The 23,535-nt window shown below is 43.3% G+C and overlaps 1 protein-coding gene across 3 annotated transcripts in view; it reads left to right on the plus strand.

Annotated features, from left to right (window-relative positions):
- The window catches only part of ANKRD10 (ankyrin repeat domain 10), a 32,122-nt gene extending 10,436 nt beyond the window's left edge, over positions 1-21,686 (plus strand). The window contains exons 3-5 of one of the 3 annotated variants that reach the window (XM_043478353.1): positions 16,872-16,961; positions 19,347-19,491; positions 20,149-21,686. In XM_043478353.1, coding sequence (XP_043334288.1) covers positions 16,872-16,961; positions 19,347-19,491; positions 20,149-20,615 — 702 coding nt within the window. In that variant the 3' untranslated portion in view covers positions 20,616-21,686. Of the gene's footprint in view, positions 1-9,141; positions 9,378-16,871; positions 16,962-19,346; positions 19,492-20,148 lie in introns of all 3 variants that reach the window. The other 2 variants (XM_043478354.1, XM_043478352.1) reach the window with 2 other exon arrangements.
- The last annotated feature ends 1,849 nt before the right edge of the window (positions 21,687-23,535 follow it).

Consider the following 23,535-nt stretch of genomic DNA (forward strand, 5'->3'; position numbering starts at 1 on the left):
TTCCAGGACCCTCGAGTGTCTCTTTCCCACCAAGTGTGACAGAGCATGGCCTCGAGTGCCAGCTTGCTTCCCTTCTCAGTATAAGCCGCCCCCGGCTCCCTGCACGTGGCGACTTCCCTGTCTGAGCTTCCACATAGTTTCACAGCAAATACTTAGCCCGAGCCACCTAGCCAAAAGCAGTTTTTACAGTTATAAGTCTCTGGCCTGGAGATAGAGCACAAGTGGTCATTGTTAATTGCTGTTGTGTATGTGGTTGTTCAGCTTTAACATACAGATAAAATGTCAATTTTGCCAGTAAGCCAAACTGTAAGTTGCTTTTTAATGTCTATTCTGCACATTTATATAGTGTAACACTTTTAGTCTACCAACAAATAATAGTTTGATTCCCCCCCCAAATTATGATACTTAGGTCTTTTGTTTTCTGTTAGGCTGCCCATATGGTAAGGTGCAGTCCTGACCAGTGCCTTTTTGTTTTAAGAGCATCAAGGGGCACAAAATTAACTTCCTTAAAGTTACTAATTTTTCCCCCAGTCCGGACTGAACTGGAGTGTTAACTTTAACATCACATGCTGCAGACGCAGTCGTGGAAATTTTCCTTTTTCTGTGATTAGATTAAGAGCTATCTTGTATCAGTGATTTATCACACTTGGTGGTAATTAATAATTTTGTTATTAACTCCTACTTTGCTTTTTATATATCTGCTACATAAAGTGGCCAAAATCTGAAGTTGCTGCTTTTTTGGTCATGGGGTAGATAATGGTGAGGGCCCGCGGGCCAGGCGATCGTGGCTAGAGCGGTTTGTTACATAACCTACTTGTCAATGTAGGCCGCGTCCGTAAGGTAACGCTTGCCGCTGCCGTGCACTGCGGCGCACTTTCTAGCACCACACGTGAGTATGTTGATGGAGTTTCTTTCTCTTCTCTTATTTTACATCTTGAGTTTTGGTGCCAAGTTTTCTTTTTCATGTGACGTTTTGTTTCTGCTTATATGATTGTCGTTGCTATTTGCCACTGTTTACATCCACAACTAAGAACCAACAGGATTGTGGTGGTTCTGTGGCCAGATTAAATATGTGTATGCTTTAAATGAACCAAACCTCTACAGATGCTTCTCACTCATTTTTTTCTCAAGTAAGTTTTCATGAAGCTAAACTGTCACCATCTTTAACTTTGCTTATGTGACAGTTCAGTTCTTTGCAGTCACAATTTGAATGCTGCTTGCTACACATAGAGGGTGTTTGATTGGAAGAAGGGCGAATCATAACATGGAAAAGTTGATTCTTCTTTTGGATGATTAAATAAGTAACAATACAAAATTAAGTTTTAATGTGATTCCAAGAAAGAATCTTGAACATTTGCTGTCTGCTGATAGTTAAGATGACCTTTTACTACCAATTTTGTAATCTACGGATTTCTACCCTTGAATTAGCTTTACTTCAGTACTTTGACACTGATTGATTTTTAATATTTTTATTGTCTTGAGAGATAATGGAGAATGTTTCCATATCAGTCTATAAAAGTAGATTTTTTAATGCCTCAGAGTAGAAAAATAGATTTAATAAGATTTAGAGATTCAGAATTGCTTGCATTGAAGGCCAGTTTGCTAGTCTATTTTCATATCACTTTATACAGGTGCTAGTGTTTAATTATGTTGTGACAGAGTCCCACAGCTTTCTATAAGAGAGTATTTCATAAAAGCCATTGGTTCTCTGGTGACTGGATAGATCTTCCAATGAGCTACATATATTTTAACTTAATTATTTTGATCCCAAGAGAAAGTTGGTTATGATCATCAGATAGGGAGAGACGCATCATGGCCTTATATAGGCAAGTTCAGTGATTCACTCTGAAAAAGTCTTTCTTGCCTGATTTAGAAAATGGACACAGGTGATTATAGTTACAAAAGTCTTCACATGGGATCTTAATAGATTTTTCAGTGTTGGGAAAAAAAAGTGTTTTGCTGAACTTTTAAGAATTCATAATTGAAATGGAGTTGGTTTAGTATGGTCCAGGTTTATAACCCACCTTTATTTGTTGACCCATAGAGCTCTGTCTAGAAGCAAAATTTTTTCATTGGGGCAAATCATGTGACAAGCATATTTAATATTAGTGTTGAAAGTTGGTTTGCCACTTTTGCCCTTGGCAAAATGTAATCTGTATTTACTTTATTAGACATTTATTCACATTTGAAGTTTCATTTGTTCACCTATTTGCCCTTGAGAGTAATAGTGCAAATATGAAATGTAGGAGAAGTGTCATCTGAGTTACTAGTTTCTGATCTTGGGATCCTGTGTGTTCCGTTCTGACCTTGTCACTGCAGCACACTGGGTTTCCTGACTCTGGTTTCCTTTATTAAGCGACTGCAGGCAGGTGGAGGGATCACTCCGAGGCAGCTGCTGGGATCTGCTTGCTGGGAAGGAGCAGGTAGATGGGGGGTGTCTGTGGTGCTCTAGACTTGTCACAGCAGCCTGATTAGTACCCATGTTTCAATATTTGTTTAATTGCTGCTTTTATAAATAGTGCTTTCAAATAAAATCAGTGATTTCTAAATTCAGATGTCTTTTCCTTTGCCAAATTACAGTGGGAGCCTGTTAACTATTTTGTCAGACTCTTTGAATGATGCTGTTGTATTTTAATGTATGCAAACATAGTTGGGGTTCAGTTGCAAATTAAAACTATCCCCAGTAGTGTTGAACTTGAAATGAAAACTTGGCACCAAATTTATTCAAGTAGAAACTTTAAAAAATAGTTTCTTCCTATTGTTACCTGAAAAATATATTTATGAACGTTTTCATAATTACTTATTTAAGAGTTTGGATACCAAAGGGTTAAAAATACACGTTTTTCTTTTATTGAAGACATTTTAGATGTTTGTAATGTTCTGTCTGTACAAATGGGCATTTAGTAATGTTTTCTTTTTTTTTTTTTTTTTTAATGATTCCATGTATTTGCTTATTTCCATCTAGGAATAGTTACTAATGTATTTGAGATACAGCATACCAAATTTTAAAGTAACCAGAATCGTGAGTTAATGGTTTTTAGTCCATACTGTTAAACTTTTGTTGAAATACTGACATAATTAAATTGGCTTCATGCTAAAAATTACTAGAAGTAATTGAAAAGGCAGTGTTTTAGAGCGATCGCTCTTGGTCAAGGTGGTCACATGACAATGGCTTACGCTCAGTAAATGTGCTTCTGCACCTTATGTATGTATATGTATTTTTAATCAAAATGTTGCCTGCAAATATGTGATCCCTTATTATTTAAGTTTCCTGTTTTATGAACCATTGCCCGTTTTAAATCACGTAGAAGATTCTGAATCTGTAAAAACTACACATGTCAATGTTTTACAGCTACGTAATTCGAATTGACTTGATTTTTTCAAGTAATCCTAGAAAGGGGGAGCATTCCATATAGAAACTGCTGAGACTGCCACAGGTGCTTCTCCGAACCCTTACAGCTGTGGCATTGAATATGCTCAGTATGGCTTCCTTTCTCCGCGAGGCATGGTACTGTTGAGGTATTTGTTGCGGTGATTGGTTTTAATGCTACTCTAGGGGTTCAGACGTAGATTCTTTAGACTTGCATGCTTTGCTTACCCTAATTTATGATCTCTACCTTTTTATTTGTAAACTAACAGTAGTTAAGTTGAGATCAGAATTTTAACAGAAATACTATTTATATAAACATTGTGGTTATCTTTTATTGTCACATGGCATTAACTAAAAAGAAAACATCCTGAAGGTGATGTGACAACTCAGATTCTAAATATATTTCAGATACTTTGGATCCGTGGTTTTTCAAATTAAAAAAAAAAAAACTTTATTAGAACAGTTTCTCATATTCTGATACTGTGACACTATAAGTGGAAAATAGATGGGGGATTAGCTGGCAGCAGTGTGGAGCTTTGTTTTAAAGTTCTTTGGGGATATATGTTAGGTATAATAAGCTGTAATAAACCATTCAGAATTTTATTACAGAAAATAGAGTATATGAGCATTTATGTTTAAACTTTAGTAGAGTTTTAAAAGTTTGGTTTATTTTGCCAGTTATTCAGCAGAATAATTCACAGCAGATGTTATTCTTTGTCTTCCCATGTTTTCATATTCCAATTTTGAAACAACACTAGGAACTATTGGGAGAATATGGGTAGAATGACTCTGTAGTCTCAGTGAAAGCTACAGGAACCAAAGTCTGTCGACACAAGACAGTTGTCTTAGCTTTCGTAATGAATTGTAGCAGATTGATTTTACTAGCCTCCGAATCTGATCGTGTCAGCTTTTAAAGAAAGTCAGTTTTAAAACTTCAACAGAGTAGACCCAGTTTGAACACCCAGGTTGACTGATGTCTGATTTTTTAAAATCTCTGCCCATTTTCAAAGACTTTTCAGTTGGATACCAGAGGGGGCCAGAGAGGTGAAGTAGAATTTGAACAGCCTCACAGCACATTCCATGTGTGGCATTTTGCTTTCAGAAAAGGGCACAGGTAAATTTTAGATCAGGTTTAGTCTGTTTGCCCAAGTACAATCAACCAAAGACATTGAATTGGTATGTATGTTTAATGGTTTAATGCAGAGCATAGTTCTTTAGAGTAATTTTGCACAGTATCTGCCAGATACTGTGAATTTCCCTTTGGACTGGTGTGTGCGGGCTGCAGTCCAGAATAACTGTCTTCAGCAGTCTCTCGTGGGGTTGGTAGGCGTGGTCAGCATAAGTGTAGTGAATACCTCAGGATTGAAGAGTTAAGACCTGACTGTTTAAAAAGAACCGTAACAGAACAAGAGACCACATTCAAATGTAAAATTATCCTAGAGCCTGTAAATGCTAAATCACATTCATGTTCCCAGCTCCTATTGGATTTTTAGCAAAATCACTAGGTTTAAAATCTGCTTACACTTGGAACACTAGAATTTGAAGGCTTCATAAATTGAGGATACATTGTAACCAGGGCAACTGTTTCAACTCTTAAAATGTCAAAATTGAAACATGCTCAAGAAAGCGTATATTAAAAAATGAATTTAAAGACCTGAGCCTGTTTTGTTAAAGTGTCTTGGGAACTACCCTACTTAATTATTATTTATTCTAGTCTTTAGCAAAAAACCAGCATGATTTTTAGCCTCTGTGGAGTACACTTGAAAGCCCTTTACTTAGGAAGTATAAAGAGGTGGTTTGAGGATTCAGACCTATAAAGGCAGTTTCACCTTCATCACATTAAGCACTTTGCCTGATTCAGTTGTGAGACACTCTGAACTTTCAACTGAAAACACTCAAATAGGAATGATTGTATTACTTCTGCGAGCTCTCTGAGAGCCTTTTATTTTTACATTCTTCTGAAGTTTACCTTTAGATATTTTTCTTGGTATTTGACATTGTGGTTTAACAGATTTGGCAGCCTTTTAAAAAAGTTTGATTTTGTTTGAATTGAACAGTGTGCAAAATTACCAGAGAGACATTTTTCAGGAACCAATAGACATCTCTTATTAAGGGTTAGAGGGCTAGTTGGAGAAAGACAGAGACCATAAACGATACCACTTGTATGTGGAACCAAAACAGGACACAGGTGAACTTACCTACAGAACAGAAACAGATGCACAGAGAGAACAGACCCCGTGCCTAGGGTAAGAGGGGTGGGGAAGGCAAGGATTGGGAGTTTGGGGTTGGCTGGTGTAAACTCTTAGATCCAGGATGGATAAACAACAAGGTCCCACTACAGCACAAGAAACTGCAGTATCATACGTTCAATTATGACAAACCATAATGGAAGAGAATGTGAAAAAGAATGTATATAGAACTGAGCTGCTTTGCTGCACACCAGAAATTAACCTTGTGGGTCTGCTGCACAGAATTTTAAAACAGTAGAAGACTAGTTACTGATACCATCTGTTGGTTAGATGTTACTCAGCTGGTCCAGCCCACTGTTTGTTTCTATATGGCCCATAAACTAAGAGTGGTTTTTACGTTTTTTAAATGATTGAGTGAAAATCAAAAGAATAATATTTAATTTCACGATATGTGAAAATATATGAAACTCAGATTCCAGTGCCTGTAGCTAAAGGTTTATTAGAGCATAGCCAGCACTGTATTGCTCACCTATCTCAGGCTGCTTTCAGGCGACAGCGAGAGCGTGGAGTCCGGCCTGGAAAGCTTGGCCAGCCCTTTACAGAAAAAGTGCCTGCTCCCTGAATCGGTGGTCCCATCCATTCTTTCCCACCCACTTTTTGTGCACCATACAATTGCACGGCCAGTAGAGCAGGTTTTAAGTGTGAGCGGAGCAGAGGAGCGTGTTAAACTAGGTGGAGAAAGGAGGCGTGAGTGTGGGCACGTAGGAAAGTCGCACGGGAGGAAGGCACTGGGAGGTCAGAGAGGGAAAGGGAGGTTTGCTGTCCTCTGCGGGGTCAGGTATTCACAGATCTCTTTGCTTTAGAGGAACACGAGCACTATTAAACTGGACGTTGCATTCAGTCCTTAGGAACTGAGAGATCACATAGTTGAAGTCTTCCGTAGTTTCACCAGAAGTGGAGAAAGGATACTATATGTCCCCATTTCTAATAACACTGCACAGATAATGCCGACATTATGATTCCAGTAGTTCTTCCACAGCTACCGTGTGTCCCAGGTTCTGATGTCTGTCCGTATGTCTTCTGAAATGTTTGGAACTCCCTTTTGGATCACTCATCAACCGCTCAGAGTTATTTGAGGAGTCAGTTGAAGTTCAGCTTGGCTTATGATTGCTCTTTCTTTCTTGGTCCACACATGGGGGCACATAGCATGAGTTGACTCTGGTGACTGTTCTTTGGAGTTGTGAAGGTACTACGTCACCCCACCTGGAAATTTGGTGGGCTCCAGCCAAGCCGAGTGACGTGCTAGTGTTGGACCCCCCATGGTGGCAGGAGACCCTGCCTGTGTTCCCTCAGCTGCGCCCCCTCAGACACAGACAGTCTCTGTGATCTCTAGGTGCCGGCCTTACTTGTTGTGTTTCTTTGTATTTCCTTGGAAGAACAGTAAACTTGCTATTCCAACTCAGACTCGGGGCTGCTTAGGAGTGAAGGAACTGAATGTAATTTGGATAGCTTTGTTTTCAATGACTTTAAAAAGTTGGCATGCTCCCTGAGCATCTCAGCTTTCTTTGGTGAACTGGCATTTATGGTGTAAATGCCATTTTAAAAGTCTGTGTGCTGTTCTTTATTTTATCATCCACTGGAGGAGTAATTTTTACTGACAACTTTGTGTGTCCTCATTTTAAGCAACGGTTTCTCGTTTTCTGCATTTGATTTCGGAGAGCAAGTTCATATTTATGTCTATAGAAATCATTTTATAATCTCTGCTTATTCTAGGTCTTCATCTTTTCAAATTTTGTTGAGTTAAATTTTTTTTTTTAATTGTGGCAACTTACTCTGTTCACATTCTTGATAGAGTAGACCTTTTTGGACCCTTCACTCATGGTATCTTCTGAAAAGGAAATACACCCTTTAAAAAAATTATTCAGTCTTAGTTACTTGAGTGTTAAATTTCTATAGCATGCTGATACTAAAAATCAAGTATATGATTATTTTATATGCAGATAACTAATGTAATTAACTCTGCCAAAATTTTGGTATTTCCTTTTTTTATATGTCAAAATTAAAACATTATGAAATTTTAGAATAATATTTATCAGAAATCATAGCCACGAAGCAAATGTCAGTTTTAGTTCCCAGTAGTCCTACATCCAATGCCTCTCATTTTTAAGAAAATATCGTTGGTTTGGGGGATTCTCAAGTCTTGTCTCATTTATATCTGACCAAATTGAGTTCAGGCTTTTTCCTTTCTTCAAACTGTATAAATCATTTCTTTTTTTCGTGCTTTTAAACATGGAAACATATCTAATGATTGTCCAAAAGTGTATGGATGTTTCATTCCTGAATTTGGACTGTCTTATGTATTATGGCTGGAACTAGGAATACAGGGCTTATCGTTATCTTTAAAATGGAAGATCCTTATTTGTCCCTGATTCTGTAGTTTTCTCTCTGAAATGGTTTTTTCCCCCCATTAACATGTTAATCTAGGAAACAAGCATCCAGGGCTGTGCATTGTTCTTTCGAGACAAGGCGAGGCCTGTGTTTGGTCAGAGCTGAGCCGTCTGCCATGAGGTGTGGGTGCTTCCTCGGCTTCTCCAGTTTCTGTATCAGCCTGCAGCTGACAGCCTGATTTGCTACTGATTCATTTCACAGAGCAGTGTATTTTCTTGTCTTCCAGGGGAACTTCATAGTGGAGTTGCTTTTGTTCCCTTGATTTTTATTGTTTCCTAATTAAGACTTACAGTTTCAACGGGTTCTTTCCATCTTACTCAGAGCCTTCATTTATACTCTGCCACCCCTCCTGACTAGTCTGAATCTTAGCTGGTGCAGAGACATCAGGCCTGTGCTTGTCAGTGGGATGAACCACAGGGTGATGTTGATTCTTGGTGGTAGGACTTGGCCTCAGGGATGAGCTCCTAGGACAGTATTAGAAGAAGACATCCACTCACATGCTTTCAAATGCCAAAATCTAAACTCCTGCAAGTTTTCCTATGGCCAAAATATCAAAATCTCAAAGAACTCAGCTTTTCAGATCTCCAGGCTGACAATAAATCAATTTCAGGGCATCCGTCTAAACTTCCACTTATGGTGTCACATGTCAGCACAAATTCTGGCTTGTCATTAAGCCACTTGTCTTTGCTTTTAGGAAGTCAATTGTTATGAATGCCATGGACAATTCAGTAAATGTTTGTTTGTTATGATTTTATTGGAGCTAAAGGAATGAATTATTAAGTGCAGATAATATAGAATTCAGTTTCAGGTTAAGTCTGAAGTTAGCATAAATTTTCATTCTTCAGACTAACATAAAACATGATTTTGAGACGTTAAATAGGAAGATGCCTTTTATTTTTTTAAGTTTAGTATGTTGATTTTTAAATTAACTATCTCCCAAATCTTGTTTAGTAATCAAATGTGCGTAAGAGAGAAGTTAGTTACGGAGATAGGAAGAGCAGCCCCTTCTTTACTGAAGACTTGCCGTAAATCTGTATGCCCTCTCATGTCACCTTCAGATAGTCAGTCAGTGCGCAGGAGCAGAGACCCGACGCGCGCTGACGGGACGTAATCCAGTGTTTTTGTGTCGCACAGCCTGAGAAGTGCCAGTGGCCTGACGGCAGCAGACATTGCTCAAACCCAGGGTTTCCGAGAGTGTGCCCAGTTTCTCTTGAACCTCCAGAATTGTCATCTGACTCGTTTCTGTCACAATGGCACCTTAAACGGAGGCCATCTGAGTGTATTTCCCAATCACGTTAGTGTGGGAACAAACCGCAAGAGATGCTTGGAAGATGCGGAACCCTTTGGAGTGAAGAAAGCTAGAACCGCAGGTGAGACCGCGTTGTGGGTGGGCGAGCACACCTGTCTCCTCCTCTAACGTGTTTTCTCTTTTACTGCTGAGCGCGCCTTGGAGATGACTCCCTCACTAAGGGTATGTGCCCGGAGGACTCTGGTGCAGTGATCGAGGAGGTTTTCCTGTGTTGCTTCTTGGAAGATTGGCCATTTAACGAGAGGGGAGGATGTGAGAGGGCAGTTACCGCCCAAGTGTAAATGTGTGTGTGTAACTTTCTGCACACCCAGGTTTACCTGCCATGAATTAGAGTCTTCTCATTTGTTGTACCTGTTTGAAATATAACTATTAAAAAAATCTGCCCCTGTGCCTCATTTTTTTTTTCCTGTGAATTTTCCTGGACTTACAACAGTTGTTGGTCTGATAGTAAAATACAGTTTCACATCGGGGAAGGTAGGTGTTTGCGCTTGCACTGCTGCGTGGCCTCAGCTGGCCTCAGCACCCCGGTGTGGTGTGTGTCACAGCAGGGCCTAGCGTGCCGCTTCCACACTGAGGGGCTCAGTCTCCAAGGTAAGTTGTTTCAGTTCTCTGTCCTTCCAGTTTTTTATCTCTAGGTGGTTTCAGGACGTGTAAATAAACAGAGTCGGCTGGTCACTCTTTGAGGTTCCCCTTTCATTTAGGGGGAAAAAGTTAATATATATAATCAGAAGACATTAGTAGCTTGGCAGGAATGTTTAGCAAACTTACATGGAAAGGGAAGTTTAGAGGTGACTGTGAAAGTAATCACTGAAATTATGTGCTCAGATAAGATTTGCCAAGGATAAATACAAAATCATGCCCTTTGGCTTTAAAAAAGAAAGCAACTGTTCAAGTATAGTCTGAGTGGCTCGTGCCTTTAAATTTGATGTGTCAGCCTGACCCTCCCAGCGCTGTGCCTCTTTAGTGTAACTGGCACGTATCCAGACAAAAGCATTTCTCCCAGAGCCAATAAAAAGTGAATTATCTCCTTCACAACATTTAAGATGTTGGCACTGTGAAAAGTTGTGATTATGCAACTTTTCCATAGAAATGAATATATGACCTTAATAGTTTCTAAAATTCATAACTTGTATAAATTATGGGCCTAATTTTTAGAAAGATGTTGTAAAAGTCATACCCAGAACATGAAGATACGTCTAAACTTCAAAAACTATTCCCTGTTTTATTTAATGCCTGGTTCATATTTTGGAATGGTATCATTAGTTTCACTGTGCCCTGGTGCAGGAATCACACGTGTCCATGTCAGGATACAGGATAGCATACAGGATAAATCTTAAATTCTGTTCAGCTTTTTAAAAGAGATACCACTTAACATTCTATGACGATTCAAATATACCTAAAGAGTTTTAAACTAGTCTCTTCAGGTTTCAAGTTCAGTTGCATTGGCCAGTATCTCATTATTGAAGTGTCTGGAAGAGTCTTTCCAAGGGTTCCTGGAAACTTAAGAATTTACATCCTAGGCCCTGTTGCTGCACAAATTGGGTTTGAAGAATTATACAGGTGTTAGGGGATTTTATTTTCCTCTTCCAGACAAGGATTCATCTTGGTCAGCTGGGTTAGAGATTCATGCTCTGCACGTTCAGCTCAAGGCACAACTTTCCCTTCCTGCCGCATTCCTAGCAGCCAGCTCAAGGAAGCCAGTTAAGAAAATGAGGCTGGAGCCTGGCATTTGAGTTCACAGGTGGTTACACACACCTAAGGCTGGGCGTTAAATCTCTTTTACCTTTTTAAAAACATGCCTGAAGTATCTTGGCTACATAAATACATAACTTGGACCTTATCAATAAATTTAGTCTGTTCTATATTCCTAGAATTTAATAAATTACACATACTGATGTTTTTAGTGTGGAGTATACCCAAAAGCTATTAATTCCAGAGATTTTTCTGGCTAAGCCAACTCTTAAAAGATGGATGTATCCTGTAAAATTGACTCAAGTTTGGTGTCACGATTGTGAAAGTTACCTACTCTAATCCATAGAGAGTAGGATCTCTTCCTTAATAAATTGTTTTTAAATATTTTAAGGTAATTGGAGTGGTTTTTCCTTTGAAAACCATATGATGTAAAAGAATTTAAGGCACTGATATTTGTATGGCTCAAATACAAACTATCCTTTGAAAGCAAGTTGTCCAGCAGACATGGATACTTGAAGATGTCTTTGCAGTCGTTCACACCAGGGTCAGCATGCACCCTGGTCAGGAGGGTGAGTTAAAATCCAAGATTGATACTGATGAAAAGTATTTCAATAGGGTAATATTTTCCCTGGTGTGGGAGATTTGGTTCACTTAGGACAATGCAAGGAAATATCAGTTCATAATAGCTAGGTTTGGGGTTTTTTTCTGTCCCTTCCACGTTGACCAACCATTTGCTCAGGATAGAGTGACAGGTGGGCCTCAGGACTTCAACTGTGGCTGTTGAATAAAATGCGTTAGGTCTGTTAGCATTCTAGCTTATAGGAGTAACAGTACAATTGTTCACAAGTGTACTCCTTGGAAACTTGTCCAAATTATCAATGATCTAGGATAGAGAAAAACGCCACTCCCACCCATGAGAGAAGCCTCATCTTGTTTTTAATCTTTAGTACTTTGGGTGCAGCTCCAGAGCCTTGACTGGGGAGAGGCAGTGAGTGACAGACTGACCCAGGTACCTAGTTTTGTTTGGGTGAACAGTTGCCATCCCCAGGAGGCTATGGTGGTGCCAGGTCAATCTCAGATGTTAAGTTGACTTCATGGTTTTTGTTTTAATAAGTATGTTACTGAGCTTAGCATCTCATGTATAACATGTTAGGTATTGAAAAACACTGTTTAGGAAAAATACAGGTTGACTGCTTAAAATCAGTCATAGGAAGTTGCTCAGCCCACATTCCTGAGGATGAAATAACAAAGAATCTCCACCTTCTGTTCTTAATTGTTCATGGATAACCAGGCTTAAAAAGACAAGGAGAAAGGAGGATGGATGTGACTTGAGATAGCTGAGTGATCATGCTCAGTCACCAAGTCTGTCCACCTCTGTGGCCCCATGGACTAGCCCACCAGGCTCCCCTGTCCATGAGATTTCCCAGGCAAGAATACTGGAGTGAGTTGCCATTTCCTTCTCCAGAAATCAAATTTGTAATGTAGTTCCTTCTAGTTTAGGTCCATGTATCTGACCGCAAAAGACTTTAACCTTTGATGTGTCCTTAGTGTTCTCCAACTTGCAGTAAATGGCTGTATTTGCTTTTTAAAATTTGACCAAACGTTTGCAATTGTGTTCCAGTTAAAAGATGATTCTAATCTCCAAAGATATAGTGTTTTATATACATACATAACCTGAATGAATTACATTTAAAAGCCCAGTCTTTTTCGGGTTAGTCTTGAGCTCAGCAGAGCTCAACAGGCCCATCTGTCTTCCGCGCGTACAGTGGCTGCGGCTCGCTTCGGCCAGGAGCGGGTCCTCTGTGTCACGCGCACCTTCCCCTCCATCCTCTGTTAACAAGACCCCAGCTCCCTGCTCAGTGTTTCTGCAGCAGTCACTCCTCTGTAGTTGGCGCCTTCCTTCACCTGCCCCCTTAAACCCCCCCACCCCCGTCTGCCGCAGTGTGGGCTCTGGTGGGAGTCCCGGGAGAGGCCGCAGGTAGAAAGGACCGCCTTCCTGCCGGCCTTTTGCAGTGTTCAGGTTCTGACGGGGCCTTTCCTTTAAAGGGGTCTGGGTAAAAGGTGCTGTGTAGGAGAAGAGGACAGTCTAGTTAGTAACGGAGGGAAGCCATTCCTTGGGGAATGGGGTTTCATCAGTGGGGAGGCCGGAGGGGTGGGAGTGACCTTGGCTGTGGTTCAGCTTTTAGGACTTCGCTTCAAGAGGCACAGAAGGCAGGAGGTCGCTACTCTGACCCCAGGCTTCCCTGGGCTCCACACGGGCACGTGCCTGGCAGTGCGTGCACATCAGGTGGTGTCTAGAGGATGGCGCCCCGTGAGCTAACTGAAGCACTTAACATCAAGTACAGGACAGGGTAGACTAGGTTTTGCCTACTGAGAGATTTCTCTGCCTTTAAAGTTAAAAGAAGCCTGATGAGGTGTTCTTCATAAGCCCTAGGTACCTTTGTAAGTGTGCCTGGCGATCAGTCTTGCGTACACGTTCTGCATCAGGATTTCGGGCACATCTCCCCGAGCTGACCCAGCCAGCACAGAGGGAAGCTTCCTTGGTGGTACAGTGGCTATGGTGCTGCAGACCCCTGTCTTTGAAAGCTAAGGAAGGTTTTCCCGATGTTTTCTTAAATCCTTGATCAGGAATAGTTTTGTAGTTTTAGATTCACTCTGGTACCTGGCTTTAGTTTTATTCAGCTCTCTGGTTTATATGAAAATTCAAGGGCAGGTTTCCATGCTGCCCCAGGGCACCTTCCCGAATGGAACATCTTTCCTAGCCCCAGCGTCAACAACAGGAGGCTTCTTGGGCAGTGGTCACACCTGGTCCTGGCTACCTCTGAGAGAAGAAAACCGGATTTATTCTGAGGCGATCCTAGGTGATGTTCTGTCATAAGTATGCCTTGTCTGACATGTATCAGAGTCATGTCGATAACTGCTTTGGAAGTCAAAGGCTAAGGACACTTAACAAGTGTTTGGTCATTTTTCCTTTTAACTGGAGTAGGAAGATAGGGAAATACTTCTTTTCTAAAACATAGAATCAAGCATTTTGGAAGAAAGTCTTTTTCTGAAGTGTCTACAAGACACCTTTCTCAGAGGCAGCATGAGGCGTTGCGGTATTTGCGTTGGTGATGGCGGTAGCAACGTGTGGGAGAGGGGAGTCAAGTCCAGATCCGTGTTCTTCCAGTGCTGCAAGGCTGGGTTTAATGTCGTGAGTTTTCATGCAATTTTGAAAGGTAAGTGGTGACACCCTCTGCTCCCGGGGCACTGTCTGAGCCCTTCCTAATTCCAGGTGCTGGGAAGACAGACACGGAGACGGTATAAGGTGCATTACCAGGGGTTCTAGGCAGCTGGGGTAGCAGGCAAGTGGTTGCGTATCCTGGCAGATAGATCCTTCATGGGGAAAACGCCTCACAAAGGATGTCTATGGAGAAAGTAATTGTAGCCTGTCCACGTTTGCATGTATGCCTCCCACGTTTAGTAGAGTTTCATTACTTAAAATCTGAAAGCCTTTAGTCTGTCTCATTGTTACATTTTTATCCTGCTCTGCTGGTGAGAAACTGCATTAACAAGACGCACCCAAAAGGAGAGCCTTGGGAGGAGCACCCTGGTGCCCCGCGTAGGTGTCTAGTTAAGGGGTCAGCTTCTGCTTTAAAGTGGCGCTGGGTCTTGCTCCTTTCTGTATGCATTTTTCCTTTGAATGTCCTCTGGCTCCCTCCGCCACCAGCTCTTCTGGCCCCCTAGTGGCAGGTCTCCCATCCTGTCCTGCTTCATTTCGTTGCCAGTCTCGATTACCTGTTCTTGATGGTGTTGCCTGCTCTCTCTGCCTGTCCCCTTTCTGGCTACAAAGGGCTTTGTTCACTAATAGACACTCCAGGCGCTGGGCTTGGGGCGTGAAGGGACAGTTTACCTGCTTTCGTGAAGCTGTTCTGTCGTGCTTTTTGGGGAGGAGGGGGTCCACGTGTGGTACCTGTCCGCTTTTCTTTTTAAAACCTGCTAGATATCTGAAGTTGCAGCTGAAACTTAGATGTCCCTTTCCCTGAGGAGCACTGGCCCTGAGTTCCAGAACAAAGCCAGGCATTGGGAGGATGGCCATGTCAAGCTGCTGTGTCCCCAGTGAGGTCTGACCTTTCACTCGAGGCCGTCTGTGGCTTTGCCCAGTAGCCCACACTGCTTCCCAGTCAACTGCCTGGTCTGGCTTGTCAGCCGTGGGTCCCACGTCACTGCGGAGACAGAATCGGAGGTTGGGAGGGTTTTGTCAGCTGCTACCTGAACTTCCCTCCCCCAACCACCCCCACTCTTTTTTTTTTCTTTAAGAAAAGATGGTCTGTCTACCACTGATTTCTTGAAAGTACCTTGTTTGATAGTGAAGCTGGAACCTAGCCTATCACTGACCTCAGTGGGGCCTGTGGAGGATTAAGAAAAGCTCTGAAGACCATTGAGGTCCTCAGTTTGTTGCGTCTGGTTTTAAAGCACTTCTGTTTCTCGGGTGTCTGCGGCCTCATGTCTGCACATTTCTGTTTTTTCTTATCGGCACAAGTCACACCATTCTGTTGGTTTCTTCCGCATACTAATCATCGAGAATTTGTGTTTCTCTTGTTAAGACTGTCCTCTAAAACTTAGCAGTTTGGGGATACCCTGAAACTGATAACGTTCATTCCGATATTGAAAATGATTCATGTGCCTCTAGGAGTAGTTGAAGCTGCAAAGTTCAAGTCTTTCTGTTTTTAAATGTTTATTTGTAAGAAAAAGCACTGAATGTTTTTACTTACTTGTTGTATATATCCTGTGACCCAGAAACCATTCTAGTTTATCTTGGTGAAGAAGCAGAAGTGTGTGCAAAAGTGCGTTTATAGGGATGGTAGTTAATTACGGTGTTCATGATGGAAAAGGAGCCCCACTCAGGCAGCAGTGGGGAGCTGGGTGGCGGGTGAGCTGTTGGTGGTCCAGCCATTCAGGGAGCTGTTACTCAGCTTTAAGGATCCTTTTGAATTTAGTTGTTGGGATGTGTTCATTTCATGGTAAATGAATATAGGCAAGATGTGCAAGTGACCTTTCGGATCCAATGCTGTAAAAATGCCTGGTTCTTCAGCCTGGAGAGCCACGCACAGCGTGGCAGTGGCTGCCCCTGAGAAGTAGGGGCCCCCGGGTTAGCAGGAGGTATCTCTACACAGAGTGTGTGACCCCCACAGGAAGGGGTACCAAGTGTGCACACTCGCTGTTCTGCACGATGTGAGCGTGGGCGTGCCCTGAGGCGTGTGCCTAGCTTCGGACCCTGACGTCCTGGAGCCCAGAAGCTTACTGGGTGTTTCCAGTTGCGTCACATCTTGGGGCACAGGGCCAGAGCTGCTCTCAGCCCGTATCGGACGAGCTTGTCTTGATCTTGGGATTTACTTTGTTTTCTATTAATGAAATCACTGATTTTTTAATTTGAGGATCATTGTAATGGTTTTTTGTTACTCAAGAATTATCATTTCTTTATGAAAACTGAAGGAACATTTGGGGGTGTGTGTGTAACAGAGCGTCCTGAATCTTATTTAAAAGTATTTAGAAATACTTCTAGTTATGTAACTTCGAGTTACATAACTGCTTTATGTTGCCCAAATACCAGCCTAAATGAGAATTTACACCAGCAAGTAAATCTCAAGTAGGTGTCTGAATTGCCATGATTTCATCAAAGCTGCACGTTTCAGAAATTACTCTCTGTTGTGGGAAAGTAAGTTTCTTCGTAGTGTGCCAAGCTCATTGGTAATCCATAGATTATTAAGCCACTTGACAGTTTGGGAGCATCCAGTGCTCTGACAACAAGGAGTGAGACGCATCTGTCTTGAAGTTCTCTGCGTAGGTGCAAGGAACCTAAACTTGTCTGTTTTCTGTGCAGCCCACAGTCTGGATGAGTCCATGCCGCTTGCGAGTGGTGAGGCGGAAGACGACCCCGACAAGATGCACGTGGACAGAGACCTTGTCACAGGTGGGGGCGGACAGTTTCCCGTTAGCCGCAGCCACGGTCCAACGGTCGAAGACACCAAACTGCCGGAGGGTGGTTCCGTTGGACCAAAAGAAATAGAAATCTATACTGTTTCGGCAATGCAGACCCCCTGTCGTTGCAAGAACCAGTATGCGTGTTATTTCTAACATGAGTTGGCTCAGACAGTTTTTGCACTTTGTCCAGCGTTTTAACGAATGTTATGCTATGATTTGGACAAGTTTGTAGATACAAGAATTAAGTGTTTTGGTGCGTTTTATGGATATGAAAAATATAAGTGCAATCTTTCTATTTTGATTTGAGGCTTTTGCTTAATGTGCCTTGTTTGATTTTAGTGAGGTTTAACATTTTTCATTTTCTGATACAGGACCTTGGGGTGAATTTATCAAACAAATAGCTATTGCTAGTAGTTTCAAAGGGATAAACAGCGAAAGGAATGGCTGGCTGTAAACACTGAGAACTAGCTGATGTCATGGTTTTGACCTGTAACCAGTCAGGCCAGTGTGGAATCTTCCTCTCAACCCTCCTGGTTGCTTTGGTTTGTGTGACATTCACTCTGAATCTACTAAAATGCTGAGGACCATGTCAGCACAAAACACATTTTTCACTAAAATCCTTAGTATATTAAAACAGTTGATAGTCACTTTTGGTTTTTAAAAGGTAAGGGCTCTGTTCCTGTTAGTATTTAGAGTAAACATTTAGCCATTTAGTTAATGCTTTTTTCTATCATTCTTTTATTTAGATGAGCATGAAAACATTTCAGCCATTCTCCTAATGTTTTAATGCATTTGGAAATAGATACTGTTTTTTTTTACAATTTTATTATTATGTCTGTATGCTAAATTCTTTACTTGAGATAAAAGATTATACATTTTGTTTCCCAGGGGTACATGAAAAAATCATATTTGTTCATATAATGAAAATGTGTGCATCTTTTTAGAAGCTACAGAACTGTTACGGGTAGAGTCACCATTTTGCCGGGTAATTAAATGAAGTGGGTAGATTTTCCAAGGGAAGTTCTGATTGAAAAATACATTTAAAAATCTTGGCTAAAGATAAAGAACAAAACTCAAAGCCAGCTTTAAAGAAAAAATGGCATTCCTACATGCTTTTAAAAAGACAGAAGTAATCACTCTTTGATCTTCAAACATTTTATTTCCCTGGGTTTTGAAGTTAAATTTAATGCCACACTTGAACCTGACGTTGAACAGGCCATTATTTAAACTCAGCTCATCCCATGTAACGGGTATCAAGTAAGCATTCTCCATATTTTTAATCATTTCATTTATAACACTTTCAATAAACAAAATTAAATTGCTAGAGATTACCTGCAGTGGGTGGACAGGGGGGAGGGGCGAGTCCTGGGAGGCAGACTGGAGCAGAGTTTGCAGGGTCCCAGGCCAGCGGTACCGGAGGCCGTCAGCAGGCAGGTCTGGCCCAGCGGCGTTAGTCTCAGCCTGTCTTTGGGATGCTTGCCGTTTTCACACTCAGTTTTACTAGATGTTCCATAATGATGTTAGGTTCCTCTAACCTTGGTTTTGAAGTTGCAAAATGGAATTAGTGTACTCTAACTGGTCAGCAGAGAGCAGTGCACACACAGAGAACGTTAAACGAAGCAACACCAGCCGAGCTAACCCGGACTCCTGAGGCCCAGTCCCCTGAAAATACAACTTCCATCTCTGTTAGCAGTGGCATGGTTGTCTTAATAACTATCAAGGTCACCATCCTACCCATGAGTTTTATTACCCAGGAAAAGCTTCTGGTTTTTGAAAAAACAAATACTCCTCTGAGAATAGTTTGTGTTATTTTTAATTTTACCTCATGTTTAGTTTTTGAAAGACTTGTTCTCCAGCCTTGAGTTTAACTAAATAGAAAAGCGTCATTTAATTTGAAAAGAAATAATCCACAATCTTCTGAAGAATTTATAGAACTTCTTAAACTATCACTTAAACTGCCAGAAAATTGAAAATTAGTGACACATTTAGATGTTTTTGTTCATTGAATGAGCCATGATTTTCCGTCATCAGGAAAACTTGCGGGACACACAGAAACCTATCTGAGTGCAAATGCAGGGGGCGGGGTAACGGTGTGGGGGCTGTGATAAGGTCAGGGGACACACAGCAATCTGTCCTCACTCTGACAGAGTCCGTGCTTCTGTAGTTAATGTCACGCCTTGCTTTAATAGTGCAGGACACTGGGGTAAAATTTAACATCATCAAGCAAGTCATAATCTTAGATCGTTTCTGTACTGTTGTGTGAATTCCTGTGAATGTGAATTAATCCTCGAGTTTTGTTATACAGAAAAATACCTTGTCATTGCCTGTTCCCATGTGGCCAAATGTTTTGTGACTGACTTTTTTTTCCCATAAGACATCCCTTCTTAACGGATGTCTGTATATGCAGATTATGGGTTTTGACAGTGGATCCTTGGACACCATAGTCACTGTAATTGCTGAACCCAGAGGACACTTCAGGACGTGCTCGGGACTCGGGACTGCACGCATGGGATCTTGGGGTTCGTGGTCTTCTGCGGTCTGCCCGTGCTGCTCTGGCATCTTTCAGAAATGCTGTGTGATCCGGGTGTTGCTAAGGAGCCACAGCCCCGCTCCCACTCCTGTGGGCTCCCCCGCCTTGGAGGAGGCACGGTGAGGAGCTCCGGTGACGCTGTCAACGTCATCCTGGGAGCTTCCTTAATTCACACGCTTCATCAATTGCTTTGCTGTTCTTTTTTTTTTCCTTAAAAAAAAAAAAAAAAGCTTGAAGTTTTCTGTTTTTTTAACCCTTTGTTGGGAACACTTAAACGTTCATTTCTGACGGACTTTTTCGAGGGTCATGATTTTTAAAACTGCTCTCCAAACCTAGTCTTAAACTGAGAACAGTTCAATGCTATTGGTATTTTTCACGTGGCATATTTGTCAGCTGGTTTTTTTCCATTTGGTTCCCCTACGCTAGTGAAATTTCTGAGTTTCCTATCTTACCGGGCAAGTGCAACTGGTTACATTTTATTTTTAAATCACTTACGCACAGTTTTTTTGCCTTGCAAAAGAAACTGGTTTGTGTAAAGAAAAGAAGCTAAATAAATCCTGTAAAACAGTAGCAGCAAGGAAGCGTTTTATAGTCTCTCCTCCCTTCTGGTTCTGAATTTTGGTGACAGGTGTATTTCTTAATGCAGATATGAAAAACAGTAGCTCCGTATCGAATACACTGACAAATGGATGTGTCGCCAATGGACACTTGGACTTCCCCTCCACGGCCCAGCCCGGTGGGATGGAGAGCAGGCGTGGCCAGTGCGCGGCAGGACTTGGCGGAGTCGGCACTGGCCCGGTTCCAGGGCCGCCTTTCCGGAGCAGCCAGGGCGCCCCCGGCGTTCCCGGGCCTGAGGAGCCGGAAACGAGCGCGCGCATCGGCCCGGAGACGTGCGGCTCTCTGCACCTCAACGGGAGCCCGAGCAGCTGCGTGGCCAGCAGGCCGTGCTGGGCGGAGGAGAGTCTGCAGTACGGACACTACCACGGCTTCGGGGACACGGCCGAGAGCATCCCCGAGCTCAGCAGCGTGGTGGAGCACGCCAGCTCCGTCAGGGTGGAGCAGGGCTACCACAGCGCCGTGCTGGGCGCCGCGCACCTGTCCCACGGCTCCTAGGGCGCGGGCCTCCGCCGCGGCGCCCCGGCCCGACGGCGCTTTCCGGAAAAGCGCGCTCCGCGCGGCAGGCCGAGGCCTAACGCGAGGGCCGGCAGGGCTCACTCAGCGCACGGCTGTCTCTCCGCCGGACCGGGGGCCTCTTTCAGGACGCGCTTTTGGAACTCACGTTTTCTGCTGCCAGTCTCAATATTCTCTTTTGAATAACGTCACCATAAATTGCTGTTTTACCTTCTGTCAAATTAAATTTTATCTGATGAAGAATCGGAGACAGTGAGTGAGGTGCCTGGTAAACCCGCCCCTTGGCACGTGGGTATCATTTTGAAGAGCTCGCTTTTCCTCTTCCCTGTAGAATTTTTGACAGAAGACAACTCTTTCCCTATGCAAGGTACAGCCTTACACAGATTTCTTGCAGTGATTTGTATGAAGAAAAGAGCGTTTGTCTTTTTCAAAGCCTTTTCCTGGAAAGTTTGCTGCCCGCCGCGGGGTGAAGATCTTCCTTGTGGAACACGCAGTGGTCTGAGGACAGCCGCGGTGCCTCCTCCAATGGTGGCGGTCGCCGCCCTGATTTCACCGACAGCGCGTGCGGCCTGGGCCTGATTGCCGAGCTGATGCGTTTTTACCCACGTTTCCTACTCGCGCTTGAGGATTTTTACCACAGATAACGGTTTCCTCTATATGCAGTGGAAGTTACTCTTTGTAGGGACTGTCAGGTCAACATATTTAACTGACTCTTTCGATCTATACTTTGTTTTTTCCTTGCTTTTGTTTCTTGGGGTTTTCTGCTTTAAAATATATACCACTATGTGTATCCAGTTAACTGAGAGAATTTTGAATCTCTCTTAATAAAGCTGCATTAAGTTTATGGTTTTATAGAAATTAGCTTTTGTTTAGGCAACTAGTGGTTACACTGTGTGACTGTTGTCATGAATTTTTACTTTTCTGATTTTTGTAATAAAAATTGGTGAAGATAGAAGATGTGTCAGATGAACAAAACCAGTGTTCTCTGAGTGTCACTAACATTTTGTTTTTAAACTGTCCTTTACAGATTGAATAAAAAACTCTCACACTCAATGTGCTTCTGGGTGTGCCTGCCCGCGTGTGGGGGCCTTGGGGCCTGTGGCAGGAACTGTTGGCTTGCGTTCTGCTGGTGAGCTGTGATTCCCTCTTCTGATTGCCCGTGGAGCACGCCCGTGGGAAACCTGTTACCACCTCCCGTTTGTCCCTGCTTTCCGTTTACAGGCACACTGGCGCTCTCTTGGGAGACACTGGGTCTCTCTTGGGAGGAGAGTAGGGGGCGTTATGAATTGCTGTCGGCTGACAGTACTGTCCCTGCAGGCTTCTTTTCACAAAGAACCACAGCCATAGCTTCCTCAACTTCTTTGAGCCAGCACATATTAATACATGGAAGCCTTTTAAATACAGAAATCTTAGTTAACAAGTGGCAACAGAATAGCCATTCTGGCATACCTGGTGTGTCATTTAACACGTTCAGTCCTCTCTGTACGTTAGGAAAAAGCGCCCTGGGCCGCTGTTCGGAAGTGTCCCAGAAGTCACTGTGTGCCGAGTCCCTGCCACCTTCTCCCGGGCGGGCACCTGTCATCATGCCCGAGCCCAGGTGCCCTCGGAAGCCATTTCAAGGGATTGATCCTGAAGTCACCAGGATGGCCGAGTTGCAAGAGAGGGGAAACTTAATGCCATTCGCTCATTCCCTCTGCGGACTGTGTCTTAGAGAATCTCAAAGACTTCATGGTGAACCGCTAATGACAGTTACTGGAAAGCATTAACTGAATCTGCTAAAATCTGCTAAAGATCAGGACATCTGGTTTGTCCTGGAATTGCACAGAATTCGACTGTTTCTTGGGGGTGAGAATGCTTCATAGAAGCTCTGCCTGGGCAGCCTCCTCACTTCCCTGGGTGATTGATACATTGTGGTTCAAAGCCATGACACTGAATTGTTACACTGGAATTCTATTTTGCCTGGAATCGGCTTCAGAATAATATAGATGGGGAAGAAATGTTTAAATTAGGACTTTTAAGAAGAAAACGAATGTTCTCATTAATACTTTTTTTTTTAAACGTGGGCGTCATTTTCACACTGACTAGGAATACGCTCAGATTTTCCTCTGCTTAACTCACCAAAATCAAGTTCATGCCGAACTGTCACTGGTTCTGTGTTTGATCTGAAGAGCCTTATCGGCCCTTGTGTTAAATACCAGTGGCAAGCAGCTGGAAAATGAAATAAAGAAATGCACTTACAGTAACATCAAAACCATAAGCCGCCTAGGAATTTGCCTTTCAAGGTGGGGTATGCGGCTAGGCAAGGGCCCTGGGGGAGGGGGATGAGGTGACAGCAACCACGAGCAGAGTGACCCGGGCAGCCTCGGCCGGGAGGGAGGGATTGCGGAGGGGGCGAGACTGCGTGGGCCAGGCGGTGTGAGAGCGCCCAGCGCCGAGCGTCCGGGGCGGGGAGGGGGGGACCCCGGCCCGGAGAAGGCACTCCGCGTGTGCTCCAGTGACCCGTCGGGCCGCAGAGGCGGAGGGCGGCAGAGGCGCCGGCCGCGGAGTCCAAGGGGCCGTCACTTCCGCTAAGGCCGCAGCGCCCGAGCAGGCAGGGGAGAAACGAGGCCCTCCGCGCAGGGAGCTCACGGCGGCGCAAGGGAGCGTGCGAGAGGGCGGCCCCCAGGCTCCTCGCCCACGCCGCCGTCTCCCTAGAAGCCCCCGGACCGTCTCAGACACTGTGCGACCCCGACACATCCAAGGATGTTCATCGTAAGAGCGAACAATCAGAGGCGACCTACGCGTCCAGCCGTGGCAGCTGGACTCACGGACCGCTGTGACCATGAACCGTGACCCTGCGTGGCCATCCGTGGACACGAGCCGGGGCTTCCCGGGGGTCGGGGGGACCAAAAGGCGTGACCTG

This window comes from Cervus canadensis, chromosome 9 (assembly GCF_019320065.1).
Source record: "Cervus canadensis isolate Bull #8, Minnesota chromosome 9, ASM1932006v1, whole genome shotgun sequence".
Taxonomy (NCBI): Eukaryota; Metazoa; Chordata; class Mammalia; order Artiodactyla; family Cervidae; genus Cervus; species Cervus canadensis.